General features: G+C 41.4%; 1 protein-coding gene across 1 annotated transcript in view; it reads right to left on the minus strand.

Moving 5' to 3' along the window:
• lactbl1b (lactamase, beta-like 1b) overlaps nt 1-12841 on the minus strand; it is a 49623-nt gene extending 36782 nt beyond the window's left edge. The window contains exons 1-2 of the mRNA XM_034082270.1: nt 12718-12841; nt 9463-9569 (exon numbers count right to left, since the gene is read on the minus strand). Of these exons, the coding sequence (XP_033938161.1) occupies nt 9463-9569; nt 12718-12823 (213 nt within the window). The 5' untranslated portion in view covers nt 12824-12841. The remainder of the gene's footprint in view (nt 1-9462; nt 9570-12717) is intronic.
• Nucleotides 12842-14227: the final 1386 nt, after the last annotated feature.

Here is a 14227-nt window from a genome sequence, read left to right on the forward strand (position 1 = left end):
GCAGGAGGTCAGAAATGTATTTTGGGCCTAAACCATTCAGTGCTTTATAAACCAGCAGCAGTATTTTGAAATCTATTCTTTGACACACAGGAAGCCAGTGTAAAGACTTCAGAACAGGAGTGATGTGATCCACTTTCTTAGTGTTAGTGAGGACTCGAGCAGCAGCGTTCTGAATCAGCTGCAGCTTTCTAATAGATTTTTTAGTGAGACCTGTGAAGACACCATTGCAGTAGTCGAGTCTACTGAAGATAAAAGCATGGACAAGTTTTTCCAAATCCTGCTGTGACATTAGTCTTTTAATCCTAGATATATTCTTTAGGTGATAGTAGGCTGATTTAGTAACTGTTTTAATGTGACTGTTGAAACTCAGGTCAGAGTCCATGACTACACCTAGATTTCTGGCTTTATCTGTTGTTTTGAACATTGCAGACTGAAGCTCAGCGCTAACTTTTATACGTTCTGCCTTGGCTCCAAAAACCATTACCTCAGTTTTATCTTTATTTAATTGGAGAAAGTTCTGACACATCCAGTCATTGATTTGTTCAATGCACTTACTCAGTGTTTGAATTGGAGCATAGTCTCCTGGTAAAATTGTTACGTAAATGTGTGTGTCATCTGCATAGCTATGGTAACTTATTTTGTTGTTCTTCATTATCTGAGCCAGTGGTAGCATGTAGATGTTAAAGAGAAGAGGCCCCAAGATGGAGCCTTGAGGAACCCCACATGTCATATTTGTCAACTCAGATGTGTATTTACTAGTGCTGTCAAAATTATCGCGTTAACGGCGGTAATTAATTTTTTGAATTAATTGCGTTAAAATATTTAACGCATTTAACGCATGTGCAGAATGGCCCGCCCCATACGTGCCACCAGTGGCAGCGCCAGGGTATGGCTGGGGTAGGCTACACCCATACCAAGAAATGGCTTAGCCCCACCATGAAAAATGATGTTAAAGTAAGCAAAATAAAGTCTGCCAACTCGCGCGGAGTAAATTGCACAGACAGCAGTTAGTAAGATTGATTTCAGTAGCCACGGTTTTGAAAACCTTTGTCACGTAGTGATCGTCTTCTCAATAGAACATCTTTGATAATGGCGTGGTGTTGTTGCAGGAAGTCCCGACGGAGAATACTTTTGCTGTAGTACAGGGCAGAGCCATATAATAGTAATAATATTGCTCTGGTACAGGGGTGCACATAACTGGTACGCAGGTTATGTGCGTAATCTGAAATGCGTACCGTCACTTGTGTCACAAAGCGCATTTGCGTACCGACGTACTTGTGAAGCTTTTCCAGAAGGCGGTTAGATCACCGGACGAGAGAGTCGGTCTCCGTGTGCACAGACAGGGCTGCTGTTAACGTCGGTCTGTACAACGGAACTGTGCCAAAACTACGCCAACCGGCTGCGGAGGGAGACTCCCCCCTTCACTGGAGAACTGCGCTAAAACAGCTGATCACAACGTTCACACTCTGTGGTCACGAAGTACTCCACTAGCCCCCCCCCCCCCTGTCGACTTTCCTGAAGTACTCCCCCGTTGATAGAAATCAACACGTCATGAATTAAGACCCCACGGTTTGATGATTGATAGGTGTGTGGGTTGTCTTTCATTTTGACATGCAGAAAAATGTTATAATAAACATAGATACTGTATGTTAGATGGATATATCCGCCTTCTTTCATTTATCTTTCCATTCCCACAACAATATACATAAATAAATGGCATATTTTGGACATAGTTCGAATGGTGATTAATCATGATTAATTAATTTTTAAGCTGTGATTAATCTGATTAAAAATGTTAATCGTTTGACAGCCCTAGTATTTACCTATAGAAACAAAGTTGTTTCTGTCCTTTAAGTAGGATTCAAACCAATTTAGAACTGTTTCCGAAAGTCCCACCCAGTTTTCCAGTCGGTCTAGTAATATGCTGTGGTCAACAGTGTCAAACGTAGCACTGAGATCTAATAATACTAACACTGAAGTTCTGCCACTGTCTGTGTTTAAGTGGATTTCATTGAAGACCTTTACAAGAGCAGTCTCAGTGCTGTGGTTTGGACGAAAGCCTGACTGGAACACATCAAAACAGTTATTTAAATGCAAGAAATTACTCAACTGTTGAAAAACTACTTTTTCAATGATTTTACCTAGAAATGGCAGGTTTGATATGGGCCTGTAATTGTTCATTACTGAAGCATCTAGATTATTCTTTTTTAAGAGCGGTTTAATGACTGCAGTTTTCAGGGCCTGTGGAAAAATACCTGAATGAAGAGATTTGTTTACTATATGAAGTAGATCTGAGGCCATGCAAGGCAAAACAGCTTTGAAAAATCCTGTTGGAATAATATCAAGGCAGCAGGAGGAGGATATCAGAAGTTGAATAATGTCCTCTAGGTTTTTTTCATTAATCTGATGGAATTGTGTCATGGTGTTTGAATTGATTTTAAATGGACACAGAGACAACACATTTGCTGTACCTGATGCAGAGGCACTGACTGCTTGTCTGATTTTCTGAATTTTGTCAGTGAAGAAGGAGGCAAAATCATTGCATGCCCTGGTGGATAGAAATTCAGAGGCTACTGACACTGGGGGGTTAGTTAGTCTGTCGACGGTAGCAAACAAGGCACGTGCGTTGTTTTTGTTTTTGGTAATGATGTCAGAGAAGAACGATTGTCGTGCGTTTTTCAATTCCAAATGATAAAGGCCAAGTCTCTCTTTATAGATTTCAAAGTGAATCTGGATATTTGTTTTTCGCCACCTGCGTTCAGCTTTTCGACATTCTCTTTTTTCTGTTTTCACGGTCATGGCCTTTCTCCATGGAGATATTTTCTTGCCAGACACTTCCTTTACTTCCGTTGGAGCAATGGCATCTATAACATTTTTAATTTTTGAATTAAAATGATCTACTAGCTCATTTACTGAGATGTTAGCAGGGGCAAGTGTGGAAGAAAAATTCTGAGTAAACATTTCCCTAGTATTTTCAGTTAAATATCGCTTTGTGGTTACCTCTTTTTGAACACTTGTGTGAACAGAAATAGAGCTCTCAAAGAACACACTGGAATGGTCAGAGAGTGCAACATCAGTCACCACAACCTTAGAGATATTCAGACCCTTTGAGATAATTAAGTCCAGAGTGTGCCCCTTATTGTGCGTGGGCTCCGTCACATGCTGAGTCAGTCCATAGTTATCAAGAACACAAAACAGTTATTTAGCCCCTCTGTCCTGGGGGTTATCAACATGGATGTTAAAATCACCAACAATGACTAGACGGTCAAAGTCAATACACACTATAGACAGTGCAAACAATCTGCTGAATCTCTCCACTCCTCTTCTGACTGGCAGTAGAGGGCCACTGATGAACACCTCCACATTTAGAGAGCTGACAGTTTCCAACAAACATTTAAAGTCTTATTTCAGCATTTCTGACTGTTGTTTCACAACATCCTTTGTTCCAATATGTAGTACCACATTCTTCACAGTCGGATTTTCAGCCCCAATATGCAGGATCTTCTCAGCCAAGTCAGAGACCACATCCTTGGGAAAACAGAGTACTTTGGTGTTGTTCTTACTACACAGACCTTTTACATCTCTTACAGCAGAGTCACCCACAATCAGAGTTTCAGGCCCAGTCGTTAGCTTTCCCTCTAGCCTTTTACTTTTGGAGTAGCTATTGGTCCTTACCCTGCTGTGTGAAGAGGACAGGTTATCCAGGTCATCAGAAAGAGATCTTCGGTTCTCGGTCAGCGGAGCGTATCTGTTCCGGATTGGCACACTTGGTGGTTTAGGAGGATTGTTTGTAATTCTCCCTTTAGCAGCTGTCCACGGCTGTTTCCTAGTATGAATAGGGGTTGAAGAGGCACTCTTCCTGGGCGATAACAATGCAGGCCAGCCGGTCGCATCACAGATTTCAGAGCGCTGGGCTCTGCCCATGGAAATGATTTACTCTTAGGCTTTGCACCCAGAGAGTTCCAGGGAGGACTACCACTTGTAGATTTATTACCCAGTACACAGCCCTCCTGTTCCTTTGAATCCTTGTAGCTGCTAACTAGCTGTGAGTTATTATACCCTTTTCCATTATTTTGCAACACTGGTAAAGTGGTGTCATTCCCACGACATAGTCCATTCACTTCCACGTTAACTTCCAACCGTTGCATTTTCATTTCCAACACAGCCATCTTCTGTATAAGTTTGTGGAAGTCATCTGTAGAGAACGGAGGCATTTTGCTGCTAACTAGCTTAAGCTAAATAGTAGGGGTGTAACGGTTCACAAACATTTCGGTTCGGTACGTACCTCGGTTTTTAGGTCACGGTTCGGTTCGGTACGTTTTCGGTACAGCAGACTAAAATTATCACAAAACATAACATATTTTTTTTAATTATTATTAAACTGTGAATAATGTATTCACTCAAATAAATACAAAATATAATAAAATAAACATTAAGGTGCAATACACTGAAATAATCTGTATTTGAACTTTACTGTACTAGTACTCACAAAACATAAACTATTAGTTTTGGGTTTTTAATTATTATTAAACTATGAATATTCACTCAAATAAATATAAAATATAATAAAATAAACATTAAGGTGCAGCTTTTCGATGAACTGAAATAATCTGTATTTGAACTGTACTGTACTAGTACCTAAGCAGCCAGTTTGACATTAGGACTTGCTTGTCATTGTATTTTCATGTTTTTTTAAAGAAAGATGAACTTGTCCACATTGCTTGCCGAAAGGGCAGATCAGCTGGCACTAACAATGTCTCCTGCCGTGGAGAACACCCTCTCGCTAGGGACAGAGGTAGCAGATACAGCCAGGTAGCGCTTTGCTAACATGGCAACATAAGGATATTTGCCGTTTGTAATAGCTTTGGCTCGGTCTGAAGTTTTTGCGAGTGGTGGAGGCTTAAATGCTAGCGGGAGTTGGGTTTGCACTTCAGTCTTTTGGTACCGGTGATATTCACGTTCGGGTGATGCCTTTTCAAATGAGTGTGCAAGTTTGATGTATTGCCAGCCACGTAACCAATTTTAGTTGAACAATGCCGACAAACAGCTTTGGTTCGGTCCACCTGTCTTTGTCCGTCATCCTTGTTCGTAACTGCGAAACCAAAATGTTCCCAAACCGGACACTTCAATGATGCTGGAGGATTTTCGAGCTCAACTTGATCTGCGTTCGCCATTTCGACAGTTCCTCAAAATACTGACTACATTTGAACGCATCCCTCTGACCAGCTCGTCCAATGAAATGACTTGCTCGCTCTATGACGCGTTGAACACAATGGGAGCAAATTACTCTGAATGCTGCGACGCAGCACCTGAGATTACTTCCAAGAAGTTGTTCACGTTCTCAATTTTTTATGTTTAACGTTATATTCGTTCGGTACACTTCGGTACACACGTGTACCGAACCGAAGGGCCCGTACCGAATAATTTCGGTACGGGTACGTGTACCGTTACACCCCTACTAAATAGCATGTAGTACAGGCTTTAGCTGTTGCTAGGCCACGCTACTGTAAGAGACTGAGGTCGTCGTACATTTTTTGAAATATGGCTGAAACCCTCCGTCTATTTACGAAGATTAACTGTCCCAGTGATAAGTTAATGTCCAGGAGCCGCTGCTCGAAGTTTTCAGAGAATAAGAATAGGAAAATCAGCATAAAAAGTAAGCAGAGGCAAGAGCAAGCGGAAAAGCGTCTGCACAGTAAGAAAGATAAGCAGAGGTTGCACGTTTGCTTAGGCATGTCTGAGTTCCCAGCTAGACATTGTTGGTTCTAAAAACATTCTGAGAATGTTACCATTCATTGTTCTAGGAATGGTTTCATCGAGAAGTTTTATTTTGGTTCCTAGAATGTATTTCTGAAAGGTAGGATAACGTTCTCTAAATACATTCTTAAAATGTTTGGTGATAACATTGTTCGAACATTATACCCAAAGTGTTTTTGTTGTTTATGCACATATCTCTATGGTCATATGGATCGAATAACACTAACAAAACCAAAGACAGACATATAGAAGAATGGACCGACTATCACTGCCCGTCCCTGGCTGAAACCCCTGTTAGTTGGTTAGTACCCCCCCCCCCAACCGGCCTGCTGGTCTGCTCTACACGGCTGGGAGCAATCCCAAATCAACCACACCTGCAACCTGCTCATCAGCCACACTATGAATACCTGCAGCCTGCACTCATTCCCTGCCGGATTGTTGCCGTGAACGGTTTGTTGCGTGCCGCTCTACCTTTTTACCAGCATATTCTTTGACAACTTTGCCTGCTTTTGCCTCACACTCATTTTTGTGTCTCTCCCAGGAGGAATCCAAGGTCTTCCACACTCCCAAGACCAGCCATGCCTCTCCAACCTGGAACAACTGTTTCCCACTCATAACCAACCTCCACTCCCGGCTCCCCTTTTCTAATAAACAAATGTTACTTTCACCAGCTGATTCCGAGTCATCCTTTTACATGTGTTAATAGTCAAATTCCAATAGTTAAGTAAACTATCAAAATCATTCTAATGACCACAGTGGTCAGTCCACTTACCCAGGAATTTTGAGTTGAACAATTACAGGAATATTATGTCTTTATGTTCTAATAATGTAAACCTATTTTAGTAAATTGTTACCACTGAACATTTGCATACTTTTTTTTAACATAAACCATGTTATCCTTCTCTAAAATAATAACATTCTGGCAACATAAAAAATCTAACTTGCAGCTGAAAATGTTTTAAGAACAGTGGGGCATAATGTTCTAACAATGTTATCAAAAACATTTTAAGAATGTTTTTAGAGAACGTTATCCTACCTTTCAGAAGAACGCTCTGGGAACCAAACAAAAACTTCTCCCTGAAAACGTTTTAAGAATAGGAGGGCATAATGTTCTAACACTGTTATCACCAAACATTTTAAGAATGTTTTTAGAGAATGTTATCCTACCTTTCAGAAGAACGTTCTGGGAACCAAACAAAAACTTCCCGCTGAAAACCTTCCTAGAACAATGACTGTAACATTCTCAGAATGTTTTTAGAACCAAACATTTCTAGCTGGGCATACATTAATGTCAAAACACTCGATTACAAGTAAAAGTACAGAAGTATTATCAGCAACATGTCAAAGTAAGTATAACAAGTGAACATGTACTAATAGTTTTTGTATTTAATGTTTCTTGTTTAATTTGAAATGTTTTATTTATTTAATTAAAAGCTCGCTTTTGTTTATTTTTAGTTTGGGCCTTGATTTTCTTACACTGTGACAGTACGAACCGATAAAGAACACACGGGGTGACACACACGACTATATTAAAACACGACTCATCGCAGAGACAAGACACAACTGGAGAGCGCAGGCAGAAAAACAAGGGCAGCAGGTGAACACAACCAGACAATCACACAGGCTGGGAACTCAAATCCAGGTAGTAAAACTAGACAGGACACAAAGAGGAAATACATTTCAAAATAAAACAGGAAACATTATACAAAAGCTGAGATATTTACTTTCCACCACTGTTCAAATATCAGCTATAGTTGCTTGATTCTCAAAGTAATACAATAACAAATAACACAACAACCATGTTTTAAGGTACTACAATTCTATCCATGGGCCACCGTATAGCCCAGTTGGTCGGCCTGGGGGCCCTGGGGCTAAGGCCCCGGCCACACAAGGACGAAAACGGTCGTTTGCGTTACTGTTTATTGTCATATAGACCGTTCGGCCTTACGAGGACGACCAAATACGGCACTAAACGACTGCAGGAAACGATAACGGGTCCCAAGGTGGAAAGAACGGCATACGCAATGCTCTGGGGGGTCCAACGGCTCCGTGTGTACGCCCTATACGATCATTTTCTGATAATGATGAGGGAATAGCCCCGCCTCTCCCCACCTCTGCTGCTCACCCCCGCGTCAAAGTAAACTGCACACTGAATTCAGATTATTTATCTTTCTCTCGATATGGACCTAAACGCGAGTGAAGTCTAATCTGACAGGACGGAGACACGCAGCTCTGCTCACCTGCAGCTCCTCCCGCTGTGATGCAGCGGTGAACGGAGCAAAACACACACTTCAAGTCAGATCATCACCTTTAGCTATTTTAATTACCTCTCAAACTACCTAAACTAGTTATAAATATGTTTATTACTGTCGGCCGGGTCACTCATTACTGGATCAGCTGCTGCATGAGACAGACACTGACGCTGTCAGAAGAGAGGGAGGAAAAAGAGAGGCTCCGTGTATTTTATTATTATATTATATAGATTCGTTATTCATTTGTTTTAAAGCTCAATAAATAACAAAGAAGACCTTTGACCGGCACTCATTTTGTCGGAAGATTTAAACTTTAATTCACGTTGACTGGCGAAAAACTCTGCCCGGTTCCCTCGGCCCCACCGCGGAGAATAAACAGAAGGGCAACCATGACAACCATGCTTCTTCGCTGCTTTTGTGGAGGAAGTTACAGCGCCACGTACAGGCTCCTGCATATGTACTGCAGCTTCTCCAGCGGTTGGAGCTAAACGGAGCTGTCTCGTGTGGACAGACACTATCCGGATGACTATTGCGTGTGGACGGAAGCTTTTTTGCGATTGCGTTTGCGTTAATCCTATGCGTTTAGCCGTTTTCGTCCTCGTGTGGCCGGGGCCTTATTCCATGTGCAAAGGGATGGAAACCTGCCTGGGCCCATTTGCCTACGTCTCCCCCTTTCAATGCTTTCACTTAAAAAGGCAAAACAAAAGACCAGTCCATTGACAACTGACACTTGTGTTACTCCTCACAATAAACCAGTATGGGCTTAGGGCCCTGAGGTCCTCTGTCTGCTTTCAGGTGACTTACTTCCCTCAGAGAGCGAGTCACGTCCAAAAGATCAGATGATCTCATTAAAAAAAAAATTCTGGTATCTAAAGGGATATAAGTATCAAATTCGGCGCAAAAAAACCAAGATGAGGTAATAAATGAATGTGTAGCAGCGCTGGATTTATCTTGGGAACCCTTTTTTTATACTTTGTTCTGTGCGCTTTTATTACCAGCAACATGAAACCCCAAAGCAATTACTTTGATGTTGCACTTTGCCAAACATATTCTTTTAATGAACATATCATATAGATGATATTGCTATTCTGGAAAACCAGCACTTTTGGTCGGGGTGTGAAAACTGCAGGCGAAACATAATTAATTTTTTAAAACATATTCAAGATTAGATTTAAAGATTCTTTTTGCTTTCAAGGCTGAAGTAAGCATATTTTATATCAAATTCATAAGCTTGATATTTATTTGTAGTTTGTCTGAAACTGTTTGGTTGCAGAGATTTGACTAACTTTTAATCATTCCTCACAGTATATCTTTAATCTCCTTCTGTCAACTGCAGCAGCATTTGGTGTGAAGGATTACAGCGGTCAGCCTGTACATTTCCCCAGACTTGAGTGGGCATGACAGAAATCCAACATCAGTTATAGTTCTGAGCATGACGAACAACTCCTCTCACCTTTTCCAGAGCTTCCTTCAGGCTAGGGATAGGATGCAACAGCTGGAGAGGCTCGGGGAAGCGAGGACACATCATCTCTGACTCGGCATTGCGACCCCTCCCTTCATCTAGGCGGTGGGTGGGAAATGAGAAAATGAAAAGGGAGAAAGAAAGAGCGAATGGATAACAGCGGGATAGGCTTTTGTATTTCCCACTTGACATTTGATATAATAATGTATCAGCTGAACAAAGTCTAACACATGCATTAGGCTTTGGCTGGCTCGTGGGTGAGTTCATTATTCTCCCTGCCTCCTGATGAACCCCGTTGATCTTTCACCATACAATTTGACAGGATTTATTGTATACAACCTGCAGATTTCAAAAGATGCTGCCAGAGTGAATTCTGGATGAATGTATTTAAATATGTTTCATTGTTGCTTAAGGCCACCATTTGGATTTTCTTTCTAAAGCACATGTGAAATTGTTATTTGGAATAAAAAAGATCCCTCGGCGGTACATCAGAAAATCATAACCTCATGTTACCTTACTAATCATACACAGTCATGGAGATTATAAAACTGGACTGTACTTTAGAGAAGTGTTTTTTCTCTGAATTAATTGTATTAAAGAGTCTGATCAGGCATTTTAATTAAGTTAAGTTAACATAATTAAAACAAACTAATGAACTGAAGCACAACTACGTGACATTCTGGTGCTGTGTTGGACTGATTATGGATTAAAGGGACTACAATCAAAACCTTTTAAATATAATTGAAACCTACATTTTAAAGAGGACATATTTTGCTAACTTTTAGGTTCATAGATGTATTTTTGTATTTTACAAGCTTTAATGTTCAAAAAGGTATTCATATGTTCTCATACTGCCTGTGCTGCAGCACCTCTTTTCACCCTCTGTCTGAAACCAGAGCCCAGTCGGCTCTGATTGTTTAGCTGGTCGGCTCTATTGTGATTGGTCAACCACTTTGAGATGTACCGCCCCTTAGCCCTTATCACATTCAATGTTATAGAGCACTAGCAAATATAAGTGTGTCTTACAAACTCCCTCTGGCGTGAAGACACTACAGGAAAGGGTAAAACCCCAAAAGCATAAAGGGGCTCTTTAAAACAAAACCCATGCAGTCTGAGATATGATCAACTTTCTGTGTGTTTTAATTTGACAATGCCTCTGCAATTCTTCACACTTTCAACTGTGTGATAATATAATATAGGAGATTGCTTAATGTCCTAATTACAAAGTGTGTATCTCCATAATTATGAGAGAATAATCTGTTGTTTTTCAATCAACTAACTAAGGTTGTGGGTTGTTGCCAGATTAGTTAAGAATTAGCAAAGCTGCAAACTACGATTTAGCGTTAAATATCATAATCAGGATATTGTGTTACAACACACTCTCACTCCCTAAGCGTCCAATAGCGACGTTTGGTCAGTGTCCGTGGCATCCAATTGTGACGCTCCTAGGCTCCTTCAGCGTCATAAAGGGACGCAAATAGCTTTCAACTGATTGCAATGTATTCCCATCTGCGTCGGGATTTGACGCTCATGGAAGCACGGCATTCGTTTATGCCGGCTGCCCTTAAAGGCAATGTGAGCATCCATTCCCATTGGATAACGGAGAATTTTACACCAGGAAGTAAGTACTCCTCTTACTGTCGATTGATTTTACAGTGATATCTGCACTACTCATCGACTAAAAAACACCAGATTATCCTTGTTAATTACACAACATTGATTGGTTTAAATTGTGTGCAATGCTTTTGTATTTTTCCCCTTCGATTCGGAGAAACAAATATGTTTTCTGAGTAAAGGATGGCAGAAGACACTACACTACCCAGAATCCCCAGCTATCGTTTGGCCTACACCATGTGCTCTGTTTGACAAACCCCGTTTTTTTCACCATTCATTCCGATGGCTGGCGTCTATGTCACGTGATCTTCAAATTTCTCCCTGCAGAAAAAGAAAACATGGCCGAAATTCGTTTTATTCTCAGTAGAAATGCCTATTTTAAAGTTAGTTTGGCCATTAAAATGCGTTTTGATGTCATTTGATGCGAGAAATATGAGTTGTTATTTCTGATTATGTGTGCAGTGGATGTACATGATCTTTAGTTTGCTAGTTATTACGAAGATTACTTCAGGAAATCGCGACGTTTTCATTGTTACCAAGGTGGTTGCTAGGGACGCTGCTATCGATATTATTTCTGTTATGTTGTGTAACTGTTTAATGGTGTTATCTTTATTGCTACCCCCTTCCCCGTCAATGTATAGTGTTGGTCCACAGCCTAAACATATTAGTTTAACAAAATCCGCATCTAAAGATAGCCTACGTTATTTCCCCCCTGTGCAATTCCAGTCTCACATCTCAGAGCACATCGTCATTAACAAATACCGGAAACAGACCAAAATAATAATAATACCTTATTCCGAGTGTGCTTGCTTTTCTCTTTGAAAGTCATCACATAACGGCATTGTAATACACGGTTCGGCTGCATTACATATTACATATCTGCCGTAATTCTGTATTTATAGAGCCCTGATGAGAAGACAAACATGAGGAACTGAAAACGTGACGTGGATCATAAATATATCAGCCATTAAAGAACATCTTACATTTCTTTTCACACAATACGTCTCCTTGCAGTATCAACACTAATTCGGCTCACTTTTATATTTGATCCAATTGGTAGATAGGCTGTATTTACACTCTCCAATCACAGAGCTTGAGGACTATCACGGGGTTTGTCAAGAGCACATGGTGTAGTCCAAACGATAGCTGGGGATTATGGGTAGTGTAGTGTCTTCTGCCATCCTTTACTCCTGGGAATGGACGCTCACATTACCTTTAAGGGCAGCCGACATAAACGAATGCCGTGCATCCATGAGCGTCAAATCCCGACGCAGATGGGAATACATTGCAATCAGTTGAAAGCTATTTGCGTCCCTTTATGACGCTGAAGGAGCCTAGGAGCGTCACAATTGGACGCCACGGACACTGACCAAACGTCGCTATTGGACGCTTAGGGAGTGAGAGTGTGTTGTGTGTTAAGTTATTGAGTGCCATAGGTTCAATGTTTCACAGACTTTCTTCTCCCCGAATAAGAAATCATGAAATGGAAACTAATTAAAAATGAGATTTTGCTTTTCAGACTAATGCAGCACCTCAAAAGATCATTTGATGTTTAAAGATGAGTTAAGATAACGATTTCTCAGCTTTAAGAAATTCCTCTCACACATTATGTTACTAACTACAGTGCCTCACCTGGCAGAAGTTTTGGCATCTGATATTGCCAGAAGAAGCACCCTGTCATCACCAGCGACAGCACAATGAAGAAGGCCAAACCCAGATCGCTCCATTTCACCTTCATCTTGTTTGTTTGAGTGAGTCCTTCAAATTTAACAGAAGCAGGAGCAGGGACAGGGTCAGGGTCAGCAGGAGGGGGAGGGGGAGGCTGGAATGCAGAGAGACAGGAACACAAACACACATCAACACATGAGAGAATGTTAGAAGAACAAATGCAGATTATACACGATAATGTTCGCTAAATTCTCCACCATGCTATGAGTTAGTTTAGTTGTAAAAGTCATTAGATCCTTATCGCCTAGTTCCCTTTGAACAAGTGATCCCTGTAGCACTTAGCGGTACTTACCACCTGATGCTTCAAAGGCCAGAGCAGGAAGTAGTCCTACTGGATTACCAGAGACACAAAGATCTTCTTTATCACACAATTACCATCCTCAACATCTACTCATAGTAAATTCTACCATGTAAGTGTGTCGCACTTCCCAAAGGCAGTAAATGGTGTCCCACAGACGTTTTCCTGAGCAGGAGAAAGGCACAGACATGAACTCCCATCTCTGATTTCTCACTGACTGTGCTGTAATCCTGGGCCGTCGGCACTCCCGTTCCTCACAATTCAATTTCCTCTGCTGCAGCCACAGGCTGTTGACATCATAATCCCCAGATTTACTCAACCAAAGCGGCGGGGGGAAGTCTTAATCCCTAATCCCTGTGAATCAATTCACTTCAGTCCAGCCTTAGCCTTGTGGAGCCGGCCACCGAGGCACACAAGCCGACAAAGATGGCACCCACTCAGTCAACACAGGTCCAAATGAGGTGACACAGTGCGCCTTTTACCATCTGAATGAGCTGAAAACTCAATGAGGTCACTTGGGTGAAGCAAATTTGCATCAACTGGGAGAGAGAATGACAGACACTTTGTGATGTTGATGGTGATTTAGAAAATGACAGAGGATGTGTTGTAGTGCTGTCAACAACTTATTTGGCCACTGCTGCCCATGAGTGCACAAAAAGACAAGAGAGTCCAAGAGTGTGTGGTTTGGTGACATTTTACATTTAGAAATACAGGCAGAGCAAGAACAGTATTCTGCTCACTATCAAACAATGTATATGTTTACTTTAAAATGCGAGAAAGGTCTTTTACTATGCAAAAAGGAAGAGTTGACGGAACATAAACACTGTGTTTGTGGTCCTCAGAGCTGCAAATATTCTTTGACTACCAATTCATGTGTAAGTCATATAATGTCAGTGTAAATTAGTGGCAGCCAATAGTGAAATCATACAAAGCATGACAGTCTTCAGATTTAAGGTGAAAAAAGAAGTGGAAAGGCTTCCCCCTGATCCCACCGGAAGCGTCTGCGCTGCGGCTGCGCTGCGGCTGCGTCTGCGTCTGCGCTGCGTCTGCGCTGCGGCTGCGCTGCGGCTGCGCTGCGACCTCAGCCTGCTTCATAACCCACCAGGCGCGTTTCAA

This window comes from Pseudochaenichthys georgianus, chromosome 5, assembly GCF_902827115.2.
Source record: "Pseudochaenichthys georgianus chromosome 5, fPseGeo1.2, whole genome shotgun sequence".
Taxonomy (NCBI): domain Eukaryota; kingdom Metazoa; phylum Chordata; class Actinopteri; order Perciformes; family Channichthyidae; genus Pseudochaenichthys; species Pseudochaenichthys georgianus.